This window comes from Copadichromis virginalis, linkage group LG6 (genome assembly GCF_057382275.1).
Source record: "Copadichromis virginalis isolate Kocher_CV1m ecotype Utaka linkage group LG6, C_Virginalis_male_GT1.1, whole genome shotgun sequence".
Taxonomy (NCBI): Eukaryota; Metazoa; Chordata; class Actinopteri; order Cichliformes; family Cichlidae; genus Copadichromis; species Copadichromis virginalis.
In genome coordinates this window covers 14,180,404-14,206,087 of record NC_140623.1, presented here as the reverse complement: position 1 = coordinate 14,206,087, position 25,684 = coordinate 14,180,404, and the positions used below count along the sequence as shown (strand labels likewise).

Genomic DNA, 25,684 nt, shown 5'->3' with positions numbered 1-25,684 from the left:
AATGCTGCCTAGTGATGAGCTGGCAGTGGCCACATATATTATTTTATCACCACTTTTAAGGGTAGGTGTGTAACATTAAAGCAATGATAGTCTTTTATGTGCTGCATCAGTTGGCAGATGTCTGGCTCCTCTGCAAACGGTGACTTCACTGTGCACTTAGGATAAGTCAAAGTCTGTTCGTCAGCTATGTCACATTCACAGACTTGATGAACAGAATATCAGCATAATGGGGGCTATTTCCAGGATAACCGTGATATGACCCACATTGTGGTATTGTTTAGTTTTAGTTTTAGTTTTTTTACTGCATTACCATAAGAAAGTGCCAAACAGAAACTGTAAACACATTTTTCCCCCTATGTGTTGACAAAACCGGAGTTTCCATTCACTAAACACATTTTTTAAAACAGTCTCCAAAGTGAATGACTCTAAAAACATCTCAGTGTAAAAGGAAAACTGAGGTTTTGGAAACAAAACAAATGAATTTCTGTACATAAAACTGAGAGACATTACTGTGAAATAGGCATGGGCACAACTCACCCACCGCAGATGGCTGCAACTCAGTCATATTTACACTCTGGGTGCTATAACATATATTTTATATTATACATATAGAATGTATGTATAATATAATCGTGTGTGACAGACAGTATTAGTCATGTGATAGACTGCTAACCTATCCAGGGTGTAACCTGCCTCTCGTCCTTTGATAACTGGACTAGCAACCCTGAACTGGATTAGCAGAAAAAATTGGATGGATGGATTCTTTAGAACTGTCTTCTGATTGGTTTGAATAGGAGGTGGGTGGGGCTTTCGTGAAAACAGCCAGGCAGGATCTTAAGGATATTCACTCTCTCTGATATCATAAAAAGCCAAGAGTATGAAAAATCCTGTCAGAAATTGAGCGAGCAGTATGAAGCCTGAACCTTTGGTTCACAGTAATTACATGTAAATACACCGGCCTCATTATTTCAGACTCTGGCCATGTTTAACAGTGTGTTTATTCCAGAAAATACTGAAGACCTCTTTTAATTTCTTTAACCTACATTTGAAATACACAGCATCTGCTTGCTGTGAATGTTGCTGCTTAGATGTTTGTCGACCAAAACAATAAGACAGAGAAGAGGCTTCCTATTTTTCAGGTATTTTAGTGTGGATAAAGACCTTTGCTAGTGTGGACATACTTCATATTTTTTTAATTAGTCATAATTGATTCACTATATTTGGAGAAAAAGACCTCAAATGTGGTTCACACTGCCAGTCGGTTGTGTCAAAGTGGTGCTCAGCCAAGCTCAAGGAACCAGGCATCAAACCCTGTGGAGCCAGAGAAGCACAGGAGCCAGGAAAACAGGACTAAATGATGTAGTCTGGTTTAGTCACCATTGCAACCATACTAACCGAGCTACTCTCTCTTTCCCTCCCTCCTCTTTTGAGGTTTTTTGTTATTTCTCTCACATACAGATCCACAAAGCCATCATCCAAGCATGCTTCACAGGCTTCAAGGCCAGCAAGACTTCCCAAATCCTTCTAACATGGCTGGCTGTTCTTCACACAACCTGAGCCTTCTGAGAATAACAACCACGGAAGTAAGAGTGGATAAAATGAAAAAACAGAAGAGAGAAGGATAAGGTGGCAGCACAAATGGAGATGTGTGGGAGAAGGGAAAAGCAGAGGAGGCTCAGAAAGAAACGTAGGACTGGAGGAGACAGGGAGATACGAAGGAAACAAATGGCAGAGAAAGGGAAAGAATTAGAGGTGAAAGCGTGGAAGAGCTCAGCGAGTGAATGACACAGTAATGTGTCTTCAGCAAGTGACAGCAGGTGAGGGGAGCAGGTGTTAAATATTAAAGAGTCGCAGCAGAGAACCTGGGCAAATGGCCCCTACTGATATGGGACATCCCAGGCTGGGACAGACGTGCACATCCACACACCCACACACACCCACACACACATGCACACGCAGATACAGAGACACTAAGAGTAGCATCCGACCACAGTGGCAGAGCAAAGCAGAAAGAACATGCATGTTTAATTCACAACCCTCCATTTCAGCATGTTCCTGTTCCTACACACTGTGACCCTCTGCTCCCCCCTCCACACACACACACACACACATGTGAAAATAGAAAGTTTAAAGTCGAGATGAACAAGGCTGGCAGAGAATAAGCGAGCATATATGAGGCTGAGGTAAAGCCAACAACATGTCTTATTTCCCAAAGCAGTTTCTTTGAAATGGAAGCACAGCATTCCAAACTAATCCTGTTCCTCTCCCGGGCTTACACATACACTCTGTCCACATCCATTCCACGTTCCCTAACCATGTCTCTCTCCTAACTGCACAACATCAAACTTCCCACTGTTTATCCCCTGACACGCATTATGAGGGATGAGGAGGAGGCAGAGACTGGAAAAGAGAGAGAAAGACAGCTGGAAAGAGTGGACAGATCTCTAAGCTGTTTGTCTTTAATTAGGAGAAAAAAAGCATCTTGGTCTGCAGCTGGCAGAGGCTGATTTAACTCACTTAATTTCAGCCAAAATGTTGCTGTACAATAACAATGTAGGGTGATGGTGGATAAGGTTACTATCTAGAGGGCCAGTCTGTTACTAGTGTGCAACTGCAGAATAACCCTGAGGTATAAAGCTTCTTTTATAAGGTGTACCGCCAGGACTTATCAGAATTTCGGATAATAAAATTCTCAAAGCCACAAATATAGACAAAGACAAAATTACTGAACTGAGAACAAACAAACTGCCATACCTTTCATGTTTTTTACTGAACACACTGAGGAAAAAGTAAGCGAACAATTAAGGAAATGAGATTGGATGCGTAGGTTGCAGAGGTGCCTCTCTCTACAAAAAAAGGCAGACAAAATCTGGTTAAAGACAAAGTCTGCTTTTCTGAGGAAATATAGCTTTGTGTGAAGCATTCCTCGATGACAACAACTTTTAAAGGGGTTAGAAAATCTTTATAGAGACATATGAAGCTGGAAAGGCTGCAAAAGCTTCTTAAAAACCTAGCTGGTCATCAATCCACAAAGACAAGCTGTCAGCAAATGGAGGCAATTCTCCCTGGGAGTGGGCGTCCTGCAAAGATAACACCAAGAATACATTTTGAAATCCTGAAAGATTTGAAAAAGAACTCAAGGGTGACAAGAAAACACCAGCAAAAACTGTGTTCATGTATCATTGATGAGAAAAATCTGTATAAAAAAGATGTAATGGAATGGATAGCATGCAAACCACATTCAAAGTAGGTGTAGGTGTTAAAGAACACTTTGTTCTTTGGACAAAAATCCACAACACTATGATAAGGATGAAATTAACTGTACCCCGAAAACTTGTTCTAACTGTGAAGCACGGTGGAGTGAGCATCATGGTTGGGGGCTACTTTGGGTCCCAGATCCAGTGCAGTCTTTGGAGGAACAATCCACTCATTAATCCAATCTTAAGTCAGAAGCTGTATTTAAAGAGGACTGATGACAAGCAGTCCAAAATTCCTTTGTGCTTTGCAAGAAGCTACATGAAAGCCTGGTAGACGGTTCATTTAAATATGTGCTCACTTAAGCCATCTTGTTCCAGCAGCCCACTTCTCAGGGTGTAATTGTTCCTCAACACCTGACGTGGACCTTGCCAGGTGTGACGTCCGAGCCGGTATTGCTTCATATTTATGTCTCTTGCTCATGTTTGAGGGAGGCTTAGTTAGCATAGGGGGGGTCTAGCCTAGGGACCCTTACTGGATGTAGAAGTCCTGGTATGGAGTCAAACTCATAACTCCCGTTCCATATAGTCTTGCCACCAGAGATGGGCAGTAACGCGTTACTTGTAACGCGTTACTGCGTTATCAGATTACAGTAATCTGATTACTTTTTTCAAGTAACGAGTAAAGTAAGGGATTACTATTGCAAAAACGGTAATTAGATTACCGTTACTTTCCCGTAGGAACGCTGCGTTACTGCGTTACTACAACCGTGATTTTTTGCGAGAATGTCTCACGACAGTGACGTAAGCGAGTGCGCCGTTAGTGACAACAGCTGTGTGCAGATCAACAATGGATCACATATCGATTGTGGGAGAGAGTATGAGCGTGCAGCGTTTAAAGCGTGGAAGTACTGACCTTACTTTGAGTTTGATTCCATAAAAAGTGACAAAAACATTAGCGTCCATCGTTCGTGGGAAGAAAACTTCTTTTTACAGTGAAAAAAAACCCCTAAACAAGCACCGAGTGCGCTACGACGTAATGGGAAACTCACAGAGAAACTCGCGGATTCTTCAACTGACCGCTGCGGCACACCTGCACCAGGGTAAACCTCCGCCTACCGCAGTCCTGCTTTACAGGTGAAAATAGAGCAACAGGACCGCTGAGTCTTTGACTTTATTTATTTTCTGCTGTGTTTTACTTGCATCTATTTGAAAGAGTGAGTGTAAACACAAAAAAGATTTTTATTTTATGTGCTGGAATGTGCAGAAAATAGGTTTAAATGTTAAACTAATTTATTCAAGTCAGAGAATGTTGCATATAATAAAATTTTTGCTTGATGCATAAAGTTAAAAGATTAAAACTGATAAAACAAGTTTTAAAAAGAGACTTTTCCATTTGATTACATTTTGTATGATGGATTATGTAGAAAAAGTAGAATTGGGCTGAAAGATCTATCGCTTTATCACCTCTTCAGGTTGTAAATCGTGTTTTTAAAAAGTAACCAAGTAACTAAGTAATTAATTACTTTTGAAAATAAGTAATCAGTAAAGTAACGGGATTACTTTTTTGGGGAAGTAATCAGTAATTAGTTACTGATTACTTTTTTCAAGTAACTTGACCAACACTGCTTGCCACTACGCTATCCAGCTGCTTATTGAGCACAAGATCTATGGAGGCTGGGGTCTATCACACCAGGTGATAGATGTAGCAATACTGAATGATAGCAACATCAGGAAGAAGGACACGAAAAGCTGCAGAAGTACCAAGAGCTCAAAGAAGAGCTCGAGAAAATGTGGAGGGTAACAGTGGGGCCAGTGGTAGTCGGAGGGCTCGGTGCAGTGATCCCCAAGTTAGAATAGAATAGAATAGCCTTTATTGTCATTGTACAGAGTACAACGAAATTGGAGTGCCACTCCCTTGGTGCAAGTTTCAATAATAAATATAAATGTAAAATATAAAAAGTACAAAAAAACAATCGTTAGTACTCAAACAATAGTATGTACAATATATACAGGATAGCAGCATTAATATAATGACAGTATGAATAGGCGAGTGAATCTAGTAGATCCCAGGAATAACATTCAAGATCTCTGTCCAGAAGAGCGCAGTCCTAGCAGCTAAGATACTGCGCAGGATACTCAAGCTCCCAGACCTCTTGTAGAGGACCCGAGCTTGAAGGATAGACCACCCGCAGTGGCGAGAGGGGAATAAAAAAAAAATTATATATATTTTTAAAATGTATAAAATATTAAAATGACGTCATTTTAACGTCATTTTAACGAGATTAACACTGACAGCACTAAAATATATATAAAACTAACAGGACCTCTGCCTTTCCCTTACAGTATAAATACCTCATTGTATTTTTGGTGACTTAGTAGAAGATGGCCAAAAATTATGAGTAATCACTTCAGAAATCCTGGTAATTCCAAAGGATTCATGAAAGATTCTTGAAATCCATAAATCTGACAGAACAATCCTGCGCATAAGTCTCCAAGCTTCCCTCATTCCAATCTACAAGATGCTGAACAAAAGATAATCCCTGTACATACATGCACTATCCAAGCCAACTGGATGTGGTCATGCACCGTTATGTTATTACAGTACTTTATTATACAGAAGCCTGCAAAACCAGAAAAATTTACACATACAACAACCTAAGACTTTGCTTAACTGTGAGATATGGTAACCTGCCAAGATATCTGAAAAATGTATACATTAAAAAGCAATATTGCTTTTTTTAAAGGTGGCTGGGGGCACGAATTTCAATTCCCTGATTTGCTTCTAAGACAAACATTGTGGAGTAAAAATAAGCATAATTATTATTTTTATGAAAGTTGACCAAAATCACTGATACTGATGGTTCTGATCAGTTTAAAAATGGCCCCCAAAGCTACATTCTCACTACTATGAAAAAACAAAACAAAAACTGAGCCAAACTCAAATTGACAAAAAACCTACTTGAAATATATATATATATAAATCCTCGTTTTAACACTTTTATTATTATTATTTTTTAAATAGAGAGTCATTGCCTTAAGTCACCTCACCCTGGTTCTTTATCAGTTTATATGGATCGCTGCAGTGCCCATCCCTGTTTATAGCTAATAAAAGTGACAACTGGAGAAAGCCTTTACTTGAAATGTGACACAATCATGACAGTTAAGTTGGCATTCTGGCAGCTTAACACTGCTTTAACACCAAGGATTTCACACTTGCACTGCCCACCTCTATGTATATCCATTATTTTAGAGCACAATTTTTTTTTTCTTCTGTATTTTCTTGGCATCATCCTCTTCCTTCTGTTTTTGCTCTCCATCTAAAGCATGCTGTCTAAACTGATACTGTGGCCAGCTAACATACCCAAGGTACCACAGGAGGATCCGCTCATTTTTCCACTCCTCTAGTACAAACTTGATTGGCACACTAACAGAGTGAAGTGTATGTATACGTGGTGACAGAGAGCACACGACTCGCTCAAGCTGCAAAAAAGCACAATATTGTTTGTTAGTCCACAGTAATCAAGCTGAATTGTTACCAGCCCACTGGGATTTATTTCGATCCTCCAGATTATCGCTACACCACTGACAGCAGGTATGAAAGCAGTGGTCACACTGCCAAGAGATGTTTCACATAGCCAGACTTTTTTTTTTCTTCCTCCACAGCAAATCATGTTTGCTGGAGTTGGTTTGTTTTTATTTTTCAAAGTCTTCAGACCATTCCTGCTTAAATGTGTCTGATGTTGTGAGATTAATGGGAGCTAATAGAGCTGAAAAAAAAAGTGCTGAAGGGGGTTATTGTGAAGCTGTCACGATCACAGAGGGAGCATCAAGTGCAAAGCATGTGTCAGCCTCACTGAGAGTCCTCGGCACCTCTGTAATTATTTTTAATAGGCGCCATCAGCAAATGCTGTAGCACACCAGTATGTCTGACGCTCAGAAATATTATCAAAAGAATCAATCGGTTAATAAACAAATAAATGCCAGCTATATTTTACACCTAATCAAATAAAAATACCAAACTTTTGATTGTTTCTTAAATGTAATATTTTTTGTTGAATTTATGTATTTGTATCTATTTATTAAGATTCTGAACAGTAACAGTATCCATTCACAAATGTGTAAAGAGGCCTTTTACATAGCATATCTGCCTCCCAAAGAAAATAATAGTTATCTATGACTAGCCGCCACATCTTGTTATTATCATGCCATGTGCATTGTAGCAGTTTTTATGTGGCTCGCCTTATCTGCAAATATGCAATAAAAAACCTCTTATCTCAAAGAGGTGATCATGTCTCCCCTTTAAAATATACGCATCTCTTGTTAAAGGTACAGTGTGTAAAATATCACGACTACATGTCAGTGGACTGCAGATTACAGTCACCTGAGTCCTTCCAATTCAAGTGCATAATCCTAGCTATGGTGGCAACTCTGGTCGTTATTCATCTGTAGTGAGCGCAGGCTGCTGGTTCACTGTTTACCTCCACTGTCAATATAACAAGTGTATTCACTCTGGAGGGCGTACGAGTCAGTGAGTCAGTAAAGCTCATGTCTGTGCAATGACAGCAATACTGAAGTGAGTTGTTGACGATATATCAATAGCTAATGAAAACCTATAGTCCCAATCGTGTCTACAGGAAGCTTTAACACGCACAAGGAAGTTCACTTGTGCCCTCTCATGTCCTTTCCCTACATTTCTGATCTGACAAGGTAGATGTGAACTCGAGCAACCGCATGTCTGAGAATTTTCGATGATCTGCTCATTCACTGTTCTTCCATACCTGCCTGCTAGTGGGATGGTTTTGCCCCAATTTAAACCAGGCATGGAGTCTTTGTTATTTACAGGTAAACCCTGCAGGAGCTGTTGTGGAGGAGCTGGTTAGTTACAGGCCATACACACTCACTTTTACACCTGGGAGCTGCCAGAAATGACCGCTCTCTTGTACTTTTGGCCACCGAGCTGTTCAATTAGAGCAGTCGGGGGCTAAGTACCCTGTTTAATGGAACATTAACGGCAGCGATTGAGAGCGAGAAAAGTTTCGTTTATTTATTTCCCCTATCGTTATAAACTCAGCGGGGAGTCCAAACTGCTGACCTTCACGTTACAACCACAGACCCCCTCACCTTCAAGCCAGTTCTGTCTCCTTTACCTCACTCCTCATTTCTGTTATCCTTCTTTCTTGTCTTTTTCTCTCGCACACGCTCGCGCACTGCATCCCCCGTCAAGGAGCACTTCAAAAGGCTGCTGTACTGCGGCAGTTATTGGTTCCTGTGTTTTGGCTGCTGTGCCCTGAGAGATTTAAAAGCTAAAGAACCAGTTGTGTTTGTCTGTCTGTCTGTCAGTCAGCGAGGTCTACAGAGCCAGCACCAGAGAGAGAATTCAGCTTAGAAAGCAATGTACATCCTTAACTTTGCACTGAGCACCGCACCAAAATAAACACACACACAAACACACACACACACACACACACACACACACACACACACACACAAACACACACACACACACAAACACACAAATACCCGTTCTTAAAAGATATCTCCTCTTTTTTTCTTTTAAAACTAGAAATCTGTTTTTTTGTTGTTTTGTTGTTTTTGTTTTTTCTTGCATCCACTGAGCACTAGACATGATACAGCTACATACAGCTCAGGATTTCTTTTTCTTGTTCTTTCTTTTGGTTTTCTTTGGGGGTGGGGGGTTAGGCTTTGCATAGCCCAGTTCTAGACAAAGCAGAAAATGCTTTATTACATATTTAAACAATCCTCGATCATCTGCTAAAATAAAAATGATGTACCAGAGGATGCAGCGTGCTCCATGCAAAGGCGTCTTCTGACCTTACAAACACCTCACTTCTAAATGTGCACTTTGTAACCTTTTAAAAGCCTAATTAACATAAAATTACTTCGGGTGATAGCAGCCATCAATTCAGAGCAATTAAAATTCTGTTTAACTTTGACAGCAGCATTTCCACTTTCAACTTAAACAAACACTAATCTGATGGAGCTGTTGATAGCACACACATCATTCAGAAACCTCCCAGTGTATTATTTTCTCATCTAGAGCATTCATTTATAAGACAAACAACCTCAAAGAGGCATCCCCAAAGTAACTCACTGGAAGCAAATGATTTTTTTACTCATGTACCTACCAGCTGAGAACATGCAATTCACATGTGTAACGCATGGAGCTTAACATTTTTCATATTGGAAACCAAGTGGACTATATGGACTATATCAGTGCCACAAACATCTGGAAAACAAAACTTAATTGGGGTCCTTATTTTCACTTCCAAAAAACAAACACTGATGTATGCAAAGCAGTCCGCCTTGCATGTGTGTCCTCGAAATGGCCAACATTGCGTCAGGTCACTGACCTTGTCAGCCATAATCATAGAGGAGCCTCCGTGGACTCCCAGGACTGGAAGTTGAGTCTGAACGGACAGGAAGTCAAGGATCTGGGCAATGGCTTCCTGATCGGTGCCATCAGCAAACACGATGCCATGGAGACGAGTGCGAGAAAGAAGCTCACACACCTTGGGACAAAGTAAAACAAACTCTTGCATCAGTTTGTGGCAGGCGATGCATTCATGTGTGTAATGCTTGGTGAATGCCAATGCGTTTCTCACCTGTGTAATCACAGACTTTGGGTCTGTTTGGTTCATCTTCAGCGTGACCACGGAAACATCGAGCGCATCTTCGGGGCGCCGAGGTGGTCGGAGATCCTGGTCGATAACGGCGCGCGTCTGGCCCATGATCACGCCCACGCTGAGCCCTGGGGGCTTTTGGGATGCCACAGGCGCCATCATATGGGAAAGTAGGAGCAACATCCAGCCCACTACACCCATTATACCCTGTAAAACACAGACACACACACACATCAATACAAATAAGAACCAGTAACAGAACATTTTACTCCTGAAATGATGGCGGGGCTCATATACTGAGCCTGTAACAATATTTCTTTACCTTGACAAATTCTGCCTGTTATCAGCAGCATGTCACAGGTGCAGATGAGAGATGCAGCACCGTGCACTGTCAAGGTAAGAAAATACCTGTATATTCATATTTTATGAACATCTTAAATCTTAAAATAATAATCCTGGAGATCATAAAATCTATAGCCAAGACTTTTTAAGTAAAATAACCAACAAGTCACACAGTTTCCGCCACAAAAAGTGAAATCTTTACTATTTTAATGTAAAGAATGATTTTGAGTCATAAAAAAACAAGAACATGTTCAAATCTACAGTACTTTACTCCCTAATAGGCAGGATAAATTTTGGCAGTGTATTCACATGTCTTCAAAAGGCACAGAAGTGATATCAAAGCTTTCTCACAGACTGGGTTTTATTTATCTAAACACAGTGTGACTCAGATGCATTTAATGATTAATCTCAAGTGCAAAACCAAAGATTAGATGATAGGAAATGACTGCGACTAGAAGCCCATCATCCTCTTTTTGTCCTCTAGTGTTCAAAAATAACTTCTTTCAGTGTCAAAGTCGGCAACCGCATGGAGACCAGGGCTAAACCTAACTAACCGCTAATCGGCCTTCATGAGATGCCCCAAATCTCCCTTCCACTGTCTGCTTTTATTTGAACACAATCTATGCCTTCAGGCAGTATTCACAGCAAAGTGCCAGCTATTAACAGATAAAATAACCCCGAAATAAATAATCTGATTTTACCTCATTCCTGGGGTGGGGGATATGAGAGGAAACCAAAGTGCTAAAGCCCCACACAAGTGTCTGCATCAATCAGTAACATTTGCTGAGATGAAAATGCTCTTTAGCTCTATATCCTAACCAAATTCTAGTCTGAGACAAGCTCCTGCTCCCTGTTTCAGCTTACTCTGTATTACCTTCTTTTTTCTGTAATACGAGCAGATCTAAGAGAAGCAGATGAGTAGAGGAAATGCAGTGTGAAATGCCTTGGGCTGAATGAGAGCTAATGAAACCATGATGCAAATGCTACGTTGCATCTCAGCCAATTTCTTACACCGCCACAGTCCAGCAGAGCTGAAAAACACCCCAGGAGGAAACATCATGTCCACAAAATTAACCTACTGTCTTTTTATCTCTTCATTTTCCCCTCTCTTGGTTTTTAACTTTCCACCCATTTCTCCTAATCATCCGTATCTGTTCATTTTCTCTTAATGCACTCATGTTGTTTTTTCTTTTTATTTAATTTTTCCCAATCTGTCTTTCCAGCTGGGTTAGTATGTGTATCTGATCCATGTCATCTCACACCCGGTCTAATCAGGCCAGTTAGTGAAGGCAGTACTTTCCCAGCTTGCTCTCTCTGCCCTGGTGCCCACATACTAGCCCGGAGCTCCAGCAGCACTTAGCATACGCCGCTAAATCACACACCGCTACACTCCTGTCCCAGGGAATTAGTGTCAGCTCCAACCAATGGGACAAGATTACACTAACTTACCCTGGAGTTAGCATCAGAGCTAACATAACTGGGAGTCAGAGTGTGCTGCACCGCAGTTTTCAAAACGGTCAACGTAGCTGGAAAACTTTGGGTCACTGAGTGCTCACGCTGTCTTGGAGGATTTGCATTTGTGCTTAAAATCACATCCTCTGACTCCTGTGATGTGTCATGAGGGATAACTGTTAGCATTCATGCTAATGTTGCCAGATGAGGGCCAAGCAAGATCTTAATGAAGTAAAATGTTCAGTGAGATAATTCTCTGCCAACAAAAATTGGTGTTCACTCTTTAAAAAAATGACTATGAAAAGGAATTTTTATTTTTTCCCCCAGTGGCTGATTTACTGCAGTGGAACAGACTGCAAGGAGCTTTTTCATTTGTGATTATTAAACATGCTTTCTAAATTGAACAAGTTTGCCTCCAAGCAGGAAATAAGCCTCGTCTAAAAGAACAAAAAATTTTGTTTTCGTAGCTGAACTTGAATCTAGATTTGTGAAAATGATGTATCTGTCAAAAATCGAGACAACACACCCAATGTTCGAGCAGGATCTCGCATTAACGGGCCCCTCAAGCCGCAGCTTCAGTGACAGTGAATCAGAGGATGTCTGCGTGCATGCTGTAACACAACCCAGAGTGATTTTCCTCGGATATAAGCACATTTTGTGGTTCAACAATGTTAGCCCCAACTCCTATTAAATAAAGCTCATGTGGGCGTAATTGCTTAAATCTATCAGTCCACAATTTCATCCTTTCATTCATCGCCAATGAAGCAGACCTACATAGTGCCTCTACATGACAACACAAATTATGCTCTTGGTTATACGGCTGTTTCCCCAAAATACCTTAAAGTGGTATTCCACTCGATATCTCTCCTTAAACCTTCAGAGGCCTCTTGTAACAGATTAAGCTTAGTCAGTCACTGACGGAATTTAAGTGACAAAAGTCATTTGCACAAATATGCAAACAGTTTTTGGTGGAGATTCTCTTTTAGGCATCTGTCATACAAATCTGAATTGTGCGTGTGGAAATGCTGCTTCGTGTTAGAGTTGATCAAATTTGTCTTGCTATTTTTCTAAATAAGGATCTGCTGTCATATGCGTAAAGCTGACAGGCATTTATATAGCACCCTACTAACCTGACTAACCACTCAAATCTATCTATTCACACACATGAAACTCTCATCTATCACATTGACACGCTGATGGATCCATCAGGGCTATTTGGAATTCAGCATCGTGCTCAGAAACTGGAAGGGCCAGTGATCGAAACCCCTACCGCCGACCTCCTGATTAGCGCCCAGCCTTCTCTACCTCCTTAGGCACAACCTTCCTATGTCAAGTGTTCAGTGCAGTGTAAGAGCTCAACATTGTATTATACAGTCAGATTTCGAATACGGTCAAATCGGTGGTCAGCAACAATGCAGCTGCAGTGGAGAGCTTAGAGAGGGAGGAAGAAAATGAGTCCAATAACAAATCAGTAAAACAGGCCTCTTTAGTGCTCCTCTTCATCATGCTGTAGCAATAATATTGTTCTCAACGGTATTGGTACAGAAACACCTGGGAAATGTGTTGCCCTTTTCCTGAGAAAGCATGTAGCAGCGATCGCTATTAAATCTACTTTTGCTTAAGGGCGAGTTTCTTTAGCGAGAGAAAACGTTAAACTGCACATTAACGGGAGCACAAATGTAACACAGTAAGGGGAATTGTTGAAAAGAATATATCAATGGGCCAATAGGCTCGACTATAGGAGCACAGGGGTGTATTCAAATGAGACACAGAGACAAGAATGTAACTCAAAAGAACCAGCCAACTTTAGTGACATAAACCATAAGGTTGACAAGCACAGGTTAAAGACACTTTACAATGGTAGAAAGGAAACTTACAAAAATTAAAAGAAAAGTAAAACACAAACTACTAAAGCAATGACTTGGCCAAGTGTTATTTTTGGTTTTCAATGTTCGGGTTTCAATGCTCGGGTGCACCCTAGTAACCTGACTCCTTAACTCTTATAGAAACAGATTACACAAATCCAATGCACATTCAAATGAAAATTTCACACTCTTTTCACATGTGGAGAATGCTCTACACAACAGCTCATTATTTAAAGTCCCAAATAAAAAATGTCCAAGGGGTAAAATCCAAAAAATTCCCAGGGTGTGAAAGAAAATAGGGATGAGAGAATGTCAGTCAGTGGTCTTATGTATAACCAGCTGTGCGTGAAAGTGTGAGTGATACAGTCCTACCACACCGCAAGGTGCAGCAGATCATCAAGTGGAAAAGAAGCGAATCTCAGTCTCTCTAAGTCCAGGTGGGAAGGCTCGCCATCTATTTCACTGGAGGAATCCTATTTCACTGGAGGAATCCACCTCAGGAACAATTCAGCATACAAAAAAAAAAACCTGACCGATCTCAGCGCATCACGGCCGAAGACAATGGCATAGTGTCTCTCGGTCGGAAAATGCAGGGCTTTCTGGAAGCAGATTGAGATGAACTTCCAGGCAGTTGATAGCAACCAGAGCTAACAAAGGCTAACAGTTTAGCTCCACGCGGTACTTTTTAAAGTCACCAGAAAAATGCAGCATTTGCCTGCTTACTCACTGTGGCTACTTTTAACATGAAAGGTAGCTGATAACCAGTGAACTTATGTGCAACACAGTTGGTTGCAACTTATATCTAATACTTTTTTTCCAGCTCAAAAGCTTCAGTCTCTCTTTTCTCCTGCCAGCACGCGACTACCTCCACACATAGCAGCAAACACAGAGCACGTAGGTGGGACATACAGCGGCAGACTGCTCTCCCATTGGTCAAAACATACTGGGACCTGTGCATTTCGATTGGTTGGGCAGGCTGTCCATCTCTCCTCATATCAGTCCTTAAAGTGGTACCCCCATTGTATGTGGGTTACACCCTCCCCTCTTGATGGTATGCCCGTCCCTGGGCATCTGCAGGGTGGCACTGAGTTACACTGCTTTGACCTTTCCAACATAATTACTAGTTGGATCTTCAAATCCATTTAAAGAGCTAGTCAATGCCTCACTTAGGCCTTGAAAAAGAGAATTCACCACCGTTATCAGAGGATTCCCAAGTGTCACATAATGCAGTCTCTTGGGCTTTGCTTGCAATCTGTTAGAACGACGAAGAGATGGCTCAGTATCTTGAAGTCCATTATTCTGGATCATCACAGGTTCAGGCTGTTCAGTAACAGGTCTGTTCACATCACTTAATCCTTCTTCACATGCTGCATCAGAGCTCATCCCATCATCTTGAGGAGCTTCCTCAGACTGCTGCAATTCTGAACTTTGAGGAAGTCCTTTGGCTGAGTCAAGCCCATGCAGTATGTTTGCTTCAGGTGAGTTGTCACGTTCAGGTGAGTTGTCACGGTCAGGTGAGTTGTCACGGTCAGGTGAGTTGCCATGGTCAGGTACATCCTGAATCATTCCTTCACCTTCCTCTACAAGGGATTCAGTGGCAGGAGGATCAGGTGGAAGTGAAACTGTAGGCACCTCTGGTTCTGCTGATCTTCTGACCACACAAGGAGGTTTACTCAACTTGTGAGTTTCATGTACTGGGACATATACGTCGGACTTTGATGTAATGAGAGGGCGAAATGTCCAATCAGATACATCATCCATATCAGAGGGAATTTCATCTTCCCCCTCGACAACAGAACACTGCCTTGTTCTGGGTCTCCTGTTTGGATGGGTTTTGACTGTCTCGGGTTCTGCAGCTGCTGACAGAAATCCACATGGGAGAAGCAAGTCACGATGTAGAGTCCGCACAGGTCCATCTTTACCCTCAGGTTTAACTGTGTAGACCGGCATTTCTCCAGCTCGCTTAAGGACAATGTAAACATCCGTTTCCCACTTATCTGCCAGCTTATGTTTTCCACGCAGCTTCACATTTCGTACAAGAACTCTGTCTCCACTCTGCAATGTTGATTCAACCACTCGTCGGTCAAATCTGGCTTTGTTGCGACCTGCATTCTTTTGTGCATTATTGGTGGCAATCCGGTAGCTTTCTTCCAAACGAGATTTTAGGTTACCGACGTACTGGGAATGAGTCTGCTTAGTAGCATTAGTGGGCAACCTAAAGATTAAGTCAATGGGCAGTCTTGGTTGCCTCCCAAACATCAATTCATAGGGGGAAAATCCAGTCACGTCACTCTTCGTACAATTATAAGCATGTACCAGAGACTTGACGAAGTCTCTCCAGTGGAGTTTATCTGACCGATCCAGTGTCCCAAGCATCTGGAGAAGAGTGCGGTTGAATCTCTCAACCGGATTCCCTCTAGGGTGGTAGGGGGTTGTACGCACTTTCTTCATGCCAGTAAGTTCACAGAGTTCCTTGATGGTCTTTGATTCAAAGTCAGGACCCTGATCACTAAGAAGCTTTTCGGGAAAACCATAATGGACAATGAAGTTGTCCCAGAGACACTTTGCTACAGTCTGTGCTTGTTGATTTGGAGTTGGCACTGCCACAGCATACTTTGTGAAATGGTCAGTTATGACCAATACATCTTTCGTGTTTGAGCGATCTGGCTCTATTGATAAAAAGTCCATGCACACTAGTTCGAGAGGTCTGCAGGTCTTAATGTTTATCAATGGAGCAGCTTTCTCTGGAGGTGTTTTTCGACGAATACATCGCTCACAAGATTTGACCATTTTTTCTATGGTCATGTGCATTTTCGGCCAATAAAATCTGGCCCTTGCCAAGTCTACTGTTCGTTCGACTCCAAGATGGCCCATATCATGATGAAGGCTTGTAAGTGCTGTGGCTCTTAGCTCCTCAGGGAGCACAAGCTGATATGAGGTGTTGGGACCATCTTGCCGCTTACGGTAGAGCACCCCGTTCTGTATTTCAAGCCGATTTAACTCTCTGAGTAACAGGGGAAGTTCTGGTAGCTCTAACCTAAGGCTGGGAGGTGGAGTTTCGCCAGTCTCCAAGAGTACAATCACTGCATTGATAGCAGGGTCCAATGTCTGCTTTTGCCTCAACTCCTTCTCAGAAATTGAGTGGACAATGGGAAGCCCATCCACTTGCTCCTGTTGGAAGCAGTCGGGAATAGCTGTGGACTGGTGAGTGAGGGATTCAACTAAGGTCAACCCAGAAGTGGTGGATCCAACATTAGCTACGGCTGAGGTGACCATATGGCGCTCACAAATAGCCTGAATTACATCCAAGGGAACAGTCTCTGGACTCTCAGGGTTGCTCAGATGGTACAGTGTGAACTGCCGGATTCTCTCACTCTCCTTCTTAGATGCATAATCATCCTCTGGTGGACTGTGAGGACGACGCGAGAGCGCATCAGCATCCATATTTTGTTTTCCCGCTCTGTACTGAAGACTAAATGAATAGGTGGAAAGACTGGACAGCCACCTATACCCTGTTGCATCAAGCTTTGCAGAGGTCAAAATGTATGTAAGAGGGTTGCTGTCAGTCACTACTACAAAGTCTGTACCATATAGGTAGTCAGAGAATTTTTCCGTGACTGCCCACTTAAGGGCCAAAAACTCCAGCTTATGGGCTGGGTACTTTCTCTCACTCTTTGAAAGACCACGACTTGCAAAAGCTATGACCCTGGACTGTCCATCTTGTACCTGATATAAGGCAGCACCAAGGCCAATGGTACTGGCGTCCGTATGTAAAACATATGGAAGCTGGGGGTCTGCAAATCCCAAGATTGGAGCGGAGGTTAGCTTTGCTATTATTTGGTCAAAGGCCTCCTGACATTGAGGTGTCCAACGCTGACCAAAAGGTTCCTTTGGGTTGCGATACTCTGAATTTGCGTGTGTCCTTGGCTTGTTGTTCCGCTTCCTAATTGGTGGGTAGCCCGAGGTTAGTTCGTTAAGTGGTCTGACAATGATAGAGTAGCCCTGAATAAACCTTCGATAATATCCAGCAAATCCTAAAAAGGACTGAAGTTCCTTAAGATTTGTGGGGATAGGCCAGGTCTTTAAGGCCTCAACTTTGTCAGGGTCAGTCTCTACTCCTCTTGCGGAAACAATGTGACCAAGGTATTTTACCGAGGTCTGAAAGAATTTGCACTTTTCTGGTGCCAGTTTCAAGCCATATGACATCAGTCGTTGCAGGACACGTTTCAAACGCTGTTCATGTTCCTCCAGGGATGATGAGAAGACAATCAGGTCATCAATGAACACCAGAACCTCTTTGAGATTCATATCTCCTACACACTTCTCCATCAATCTCTGGAACGTCGAAGGCGCATTTGTGATCCCCTGGGGCATCCTATTAAATTCCCAAAATCCAAGTGGGCAAACAAATGCGGTCTTATTCTTGTCCGCTTCCTCCATCTCGACCTGGTAGTATCCAGACTTGAGGTCTAGGACCGAAAACCACTTAGAACCTGCAAGAGCACTGAATGCATCTTCCAATTTTGGAAGGGCATAAGCGTCTTTGATGGTCTGCAGGTTCAGCTTTCTGTAGTCTACACACAGACGAACAGAGCCATTCTTTTTACGAACGACAACAATGGGGGAAGCAAACGGGGACTCAGATTCTCGTATAACACCAGAATCAAGGAGTTCCTGTAGATGTTGTCTCACAGCATCCACATCATTGGGGTGTATGGGACGTGCTCTCTGTTTAAAGGGTGTCGCATCACTGAGTTTGATATGGTGTTTGACTTTGTCAGTGTGTCCAAAGTCCAATTCGTTCTGAGAGAAGACATTTGGCATGTCGTTTAACATGTTTGTAACTCGCTCCTTCCATTCAGTGGGTAAGGGCGAATCTCCAAAATCAAAGCTCAGTTCTGAGGAAGACTTAGCTTGAAATTTAGAGCAGTCTGGTTCTCTGACAGTTTGCTCTTTGTGTAGCACTTGCAAGATAGCATTAACATCTGCCAAAGGTGTTTTGGGGGGTATGACAATGTCATGGTTGGTTTCATTTCTCACTACGACAGGGAGAAGACACTGACGTTTGCGTGGTAAAGTGACTGCAATTGCTGAAACTAGCAAGCCATTTGGTAGTGAAGAGGCTGAAGGATGTTCAAGGACAACATCTCTTTGCATGTTCACGGGATTTACATTGACAGAGGCCTCCAGGACAACAGTCTGTCCTGCAGGAACGACTGCAGGCATCTTACCTGTCAGTTTTGCACAACCAAGGCTACCAGAGTTAAAGTTTCTTTGTCGCATCTCAAGTATTTGGAGAACTGCTTGATACCCATTAAACAAAGGCTGAAAGGGTGAAAGCTTCTGGTAATTAGCATAGAGGGCATCAAGGGTGTTTGTGCCTATGAGTACCTGCTCATGGGCTGTAGAGCGGAGATGGGGGATAACCAAGGCCAGAGTGTGAACATCAATATCAGAGCCTACAAACTCTTTAGGAAAGGTGATGGTAAGCTCAACATATCCTAAGTAAGGGACAGACTGGCCATTGGCACCCTCCACTTCAAGCAACTCATTTAAGGGATGAATGGTCAGATCTGCAAGATGTTCTTCATAAAAAGACTGGGGTACAGTTGTGACTTGTGAACCCGTGTCCAAAAGACAGTTTGTGTCTCTTCCTGCAATAGTTACTTGAGCTGTGGTCTTAGTTCCTACAAGGCCATGTGGAAATTTTGATCCTTCCACTTTAACGTTTTTAATGGCAGGTTTCAGGATTTTGGGACTGACATTGCAAGACTCCACTCCCATATGTCCCTCTATGGGAGTAGGCTTCAGTTTAAATGTGCCTCACTTCGAGAAGCATTAGAGGCTTCCCAAGCAGCCTGTTTTTCTTTCAGCTGTCTTTTCTTAGCTGCTACAAGGGAAGGGTTTGGCGCTTTATCACAAACTGAGACGACATGGCCATCCTCCCCACACTGGAAACAGTACCATGGACGTGGTCTACTGTTAGCTTTAAATGTGGAGGGATGCTGACTGGCCACTTTTGGTTTCACACCGTGGGTGTCAGGTGTGACGGACCTCGCTTTTTGCTGCTTAGGTTGTTTCGTCTTATGATTCTCAGATACAAGACTGTTAAGCTGAATGCTGAGGTCAGCAACTTGTTGCTTTAGCGTCTCAAGATCAGATTTGTCCACCAGATTATTGGTGGTGTGTGCGAGTTGCACGTGTGACGTGGCATGCTGCTTTCTAGAGTTTTGGGCAGACTTAGCATGACTAAAATGCTGCCTCATGCGGCTCAGTTTTGCAGCCTGTTTATCTTCTTCTGTCCTAAGAAGAAGCAGCAGCTCTGCAAAGGAACGTGGGTTTTCTTTTTTTTGTTCTAGCTGAAGATCGATTATTAGTGCATTCTCCCAACAACCTCGAATGAACTGCTTTAAGAGCTGTTGGTTAAAATCATGAGCGGACACACCACCACGTCTCATGGCTCTACTTAATGCAGTGTGCAGCCTCTGCAGGAAAACAGAAGCTCTCTCTCCATCATTTTGAAATGTGCTCATGAACCTAGCATGCAGCTCATCACCATCTTCGACTGTTCCGTAGGCAGAGTCAAGCAACTCAAGATAGGCAGAGGGTCTAGACTGTGGACTCAGATGTTTAATCATCTCGGAAGCAGGAGGAAGCAGACTGTCAAGTATACGATGTGTGCAGTGCAGATCAGACACAGAAGGATCTCTAATAAGGATTTCAACACTAGCTCGCCACGTATCATAATCTGCCTCATGGCTAGGACGTGGGCTCTTGCCCGAATAAGCCCTGAGTCTACCAGATGATGCGAACTGGGGTGAGCTCTCATTGCTGCGCACTACATGCTCAACAACTACTCGCTGAACAGCAGTTGGATTAACATCAATTATGGGGCTAGAAGCGGCCCCAGAAGAAGCTGGAAGAGTCTGTGAGGGGCTGAAATCAGTCAGGTTTTCACTGAAATTGGGAGAGGTAAGAGATTTACTTGCGTTATTTGGTGATGTCAAAACTGTGGAGTCTAGAGGTACACCTGACTGAGGGTCCTCAGAAAATGAAACGTCTCCCTTGCTGGTTAAGTCTTTCTGTGGAAGTGGGCTCTGTACAGTTGAGGATTCTGGACCAGTTTGAGATGACTGGGAAATAGCACTTCCTGCCGATGAAACCAGATTTTTAAGTTCTTCCTTTAACATCTCCTCTAATGAATTTCCACTCAGTTTGGCAATTTCACGGAGCTGTTCCATGTACATTTTAGTGGCTTTGTTTCTGGCATCAAGGGAGTAAACACTTCCTAAGGCCTTTAACTCATACACGATGCCTGCTTGGGTTGTACTTGGAAGCCGCAGAGGTAACAGTGGCTCCAATGTGTGCATGGCAGTCTCATGTGTAAACTCGATGATCATGTGCTTATGGTAATCTGACTCAGGATCGTCTAGACGAAAGTAACGGTTGATGGAACCATATTTTTGGAGGAAAGTGGACACTTCCTCATCAGTCTCTGATCCTGTGAGCCCACTAACAACTACAGAATTGGGAATTCTGACGGATTCACTTAGTACAACATCCATTTTCTCTCTAGAAGTTGTAGCTCAGATTAAGCACTTTTAAACACCACACACAAATTGTCTAGCACTTAAACACACACAACCATGCTCCTGGCTGGCTCGCCAAAGCTCTCACTGTAACACAGTAAGGGGAATTGTTGAAAAGAATATATCAATGGGCCAATAGGCTCGACTATAGGAGCACAGGGGTGTATTCAAATGAGACACAGAGACAAGAATGTAACTCAAAAGAACCAGCCAACTTTAGTGACATAAACCATAAGGTTGACAAGCACAGGTTAAAGACACTTTACAATGGTAGAAAGGAAACTTACAAAAATTAAAAGAAAAGTAAAACACAAACTACTAAAGCAATGACTTGGCCAAGTGTTATTTTTGGTTTTCAATGTTCGGGTTTCAATGCTCGGGTGCACCCTAGTAACCTGACTCCTTAACTCTTATAGAAACAGATTACACAAATCCAATGCACATTCAAATGAAAATTTCACACTCTTTTCACATGTGGAGAATGCTCTACACAACAGCTCATTATTTAAAGTCCCAAATAAAAAATGTCCAAGGGGTAAAATCCAAAAAATTCCCAGGGTGTGAAAGAAAATAGGGATGAGAGAATGTCAGTCAGTGGTCTTATGTATAACCAGCTGTGCGTGAAAGTGTGAGTGATACAGTCCTACCACACCGCAAGGTGCAGCAGATCATCAAGTGGAAAAGAAGCGAATCTCAGTCTCTCTAAGTCCAGGTGGGAAGGCTCGCCATCTATTTCACTGGAGGAATCCTATTTCACTGGAGGAATCCACCTCAGGAACAATTCAGCATACAAAAAAAAAAACCTGACCGATCTCAGCGCATCACGGCCGAAGACAATGGCATAGTGTCTCTCGGTCGGAAAATGCAGGGCTTTCTGGAAGCAGATTGAGATGAACTTCCAGGCAGTTGATAGCAACCAGAGCTAACAAAGGCTAACAGTTTAGCTCCACGCGGTACTTTTTAAAGTCACCAGAAAAATGCAGCATTTGCCTGCTTACTCACTGTGGCTACTTTTAACATGAAAGGTAGCTGATAACCAGTGAACTTATGTGCAACACAGTTGGTTGCAACTTATATCTAATACTTTTTTTCCAGCTCAAAAGCTTCAGTCTCTCTTTTCTCCTGCCAGCACGCGACTACCTCCACACATAGCAGCAAACACAGAGCACGTAGGTGGGACATACAGCGGCAGACTGCTCTCCCATTGGTCAAAACATACTGGGACCTGTGCATTTCGATTGGTTGGGCAGGCTGTCCATCTCTCCTCATATCAGTCCTTAAAGTGGTACCCCCATTGTATGTGGGTTACACAAACGCAGGGTTTTTTGCATTATATCAAACCGGTAGGTTGTTCTCCGCACTCTCAGGGTTCAATAACTTAAAACATATTAGCATTTCTTTTGATATGCACAGCCCCGGTGGTAGCACAGGACAACAACTTCCAAACTAAAATATCTCACCACCCTCTTTCTAGTGTGAGTGATACATAAAAGCTTCTTTTTTTATCATAAAAATATATATATTTTCAGTTTGGTATGTTTATCCCTGTAATACCCGGTTCTAAAATATTAGTGTCAGGGCCAGATTTATGTGCATATTTGAACTGGCAATCTGCATGAAATTAGCGTCTGATTTTCTAAAGCAGAAGCTAATTATCAGTAACTGGGACTGTCTTTAGGTGCTTTCCGCCTGTAAACGAGATCTCCAAAGATGCACCTCAACAGTGAAACTAGGATGCAGAGGGGTGATAAATCAAGAAAGAAATCAAGCCTAGAAAAGCAAATAAAAATGTGCTGATACTGAAATAAAGGTCCCCCATTAAAGGAAGTTTTTAACTTTCCGAACCATTTACTGAGGTCTTGATTAAACGCTAAGTTAGAAAATTAGTGGAGCATGTGAGGCAGGAGTCACTCGGAACATAAAATGTTTGGGGAAATAAAAGCCACGGCAGCTTAGATCAAGATCAACATCACAATCTCCACAGTGGCTTCGCTCGAATTAGCTCTGGTGTCAAGTTCAAGTTCAGCTTTAATGATCTCAGCTTTCCATCCTGCTACTCTGCACAACCTTCCTTTAACAGCTCATTTCAAATCTGAGACTCATCCTCCCAACGCTGACCCCTGACTATTGGGCGAGCCTTAATAAATGTACCAGAATGTGTAGTCGACCACAAAATGTGCACTCTCCCTCTGATGTCTGCGCAGTCCCTTAAATGCTAATTGCATTTGCATTAAGAAGAGAGGCACACAAGCTGGATGCACACAAGCTGCATCTCATACTGCGCTTCCAGGCCGATGCACCCGGTCGATAAATAACACGCACGCCAAAAAAACTTGCACTGATGTCGGCTTTCATACTTGCTTATGACTTGACGAGACTGGCAATGTTAGCAGCGTTGTCTTAAGAATCTGGCAGCCAGTGCATAATGCATACATATATGAGAAGGATGAAGAAAAAGGAGTCCGTGTCTCTGTTGAAGAGAGCAGTTCAGCGTTTGGAAAGATTATAGTGCACAGAAGTTAAAAGAAGAGTTGGCCACCCACCTTTATTGTTTCTAAGTTTTATTTGGCTGCAATACTACTGTGAGAAGCTAACCATGCTCGTCACATTACCAGCCAGTCTGTGCTAAACTGTGTCTCAGTTGGAAAAAACTTGCAGATGGCAGTGTGACGTCTTCAGGGGCATATTTCAGGAAAATGTTTTAAAAGGTGTGGAATCCTTGAAAAAGAAAAAAAACTCTGAGCTTGCCTTTTTATACACACATATATATACAGTATATACACACACTGTATATACAGTATATATACAGTGTATGTATATATATATATATATATATATATATATATATATATATATATATAACACAGGGGCACCACAGGGGACTGTCCTCTCCCCCTTCCTCTTCACCCTCTACACCACAGACTTCAGCCACTGCACAGAGACCTGCCATCTTCAGAAGTTTTCTGATGACTCTGCGGTGGTTGGATGCATCAGCAGGGATGATGAGACAGAGTACCGGGCTGTGGTCGACTCCTTTGTCACGTGGTGTGAGCAGAATCATCTGCAGCTCAACGTGGCAAAGACCAAGGAACTGATCGTGGACTTCAGGAAGACCAGGAAACACTTGACCCCAGTTTCAATCCAGGGGGTCAGTGTTGACATTGTGGAGGACTATAAATACCTTGGAGTACACATTGACAATAAACTGGACTGGGCTAAAAACACCACAGCACTTTACAGGAAGGGCCAGAGTCGTCTCTATTTTTTGAGGCGACTGAGGTCCTTCAACATCTGCCAGAAAATGCTGAGGATTTTCTATGAGTCTGTTGTGGCCAGTGCGATCCTCTATGCTGTTGCATGCTGGGGGAGCAGGCTGAGGGTCGCAGATGCCAACAGACTTAATAAACTGATCCGTAAGGCCAGCAATGTTGTGGGGATGGAGCTGGACTCCCTCAAGGTGGTGTCGGAGAGGCGGATGCTGTCCAAGATAAAGACAATGTTGGATAACACCTCCCACCCACTCCATGACATGTTGGTCAGTCACAGGAGCTCGTTCAGTGAGAGACTGAGATTACCGAAAAGCACCACTGAACGACACAGGAAATCTTTCCTGCCTGTGGCCATCTCCCTGTACAACTCATCCACTTAACACACTGTTTGCTGCTACAACTACACATGTTTCTTTTCCAACTATTTATTTATAAGTGACTTATGTATGTATGTATGTATATATATGTATATATTGTACTATTCTTAGTTAGCGTATTGTCTGTCTTGTCTTAATGTTGGTTTAAAATGGAGCACTGTAACAAAAAATAATTTCCCCCAGGGATCAATAAAGTATTCTGATTCTGATATATATATATATATATATATATATATATATATATATATATATATATATATATATGCATTAAATTCTACCTTTCAGAAGTAAGTTTGAATCAGTGTGAATCAGCAAATGTCTTGAGTCATTTACAGTCTTGTCTTTTAACTGAGCCAGTGCACTGTCACCCTAATATAGATTATTGAGTTTGGACACAGAGCGACTGTAGCCTGTGATGTTTACACAGACCTCGGCAAGGCAGAGACGCTAATGTGTGACTGATGGGAGCAGAACTGCACGAAGTCACCCAACATCTCGGGCACGCTGGCTGCTGTAAACATGTCAGACGTGGTGTGGAGTTGGTCTAATGCAGGTAAACAAGTGGCAAGCACTATCATTAGGTATCAATGTCAGATTTACAGAAAGGAAATGGCTGGAAGGGGTGAATATCGTTCAATGGATGTTTCTTCTTTTTTTCACTGCTGCACAGACAGTAAATAAATCAATGCGTGTGCATGTTTCTGATTTGTTAAGGACTCCTAAGAGACAATTTGTAGACAGACAGCTGAATTTAGCACCGTAAGACTGCAGTATTTGCCCATAATCTGCTTGTTTTCAGGTTCAAGTATCGTGAGAAACCTGAATGCTTAAAGAGAGAAAGTGTTTTTTGAATGAAATTTATAGCAAGGCGAGTAAATATTGAAACTAGGCACACACACACACACACACACACACACACACACACACACACACACACACACACACACACACT

General features: G+C 42.4%; 1 protein-coding gene across 1 annotated transcript in view; it reads right to left on the bottom strand.

The window, feature by feature from the left end:
- Positions 1-25,684, bottom strand: part of grin2ab (glutamate receptor, ionotropic, N-methyl D-aspartate 2A, b) — a 136,447-nt gene that overhangs the window by 87,236 nt on the left and 23,527 nt on the right. The window contains exons 3-4 of the mRNA XM_085458809.1: positions 9,821-10,045; positions 9,569-9,727 (exon numbers count right to left, since the gene is read on the bottom strand). Coding sequence (XP_085314935.1) covers positions 9,569-9,727; positions 9,821-10,045 — 384 coding nt within the window. The remainder of the gene's footprint in view (positions 1-9,568; positions 9,728-9,820; positions 10,046-25,684) is intronic.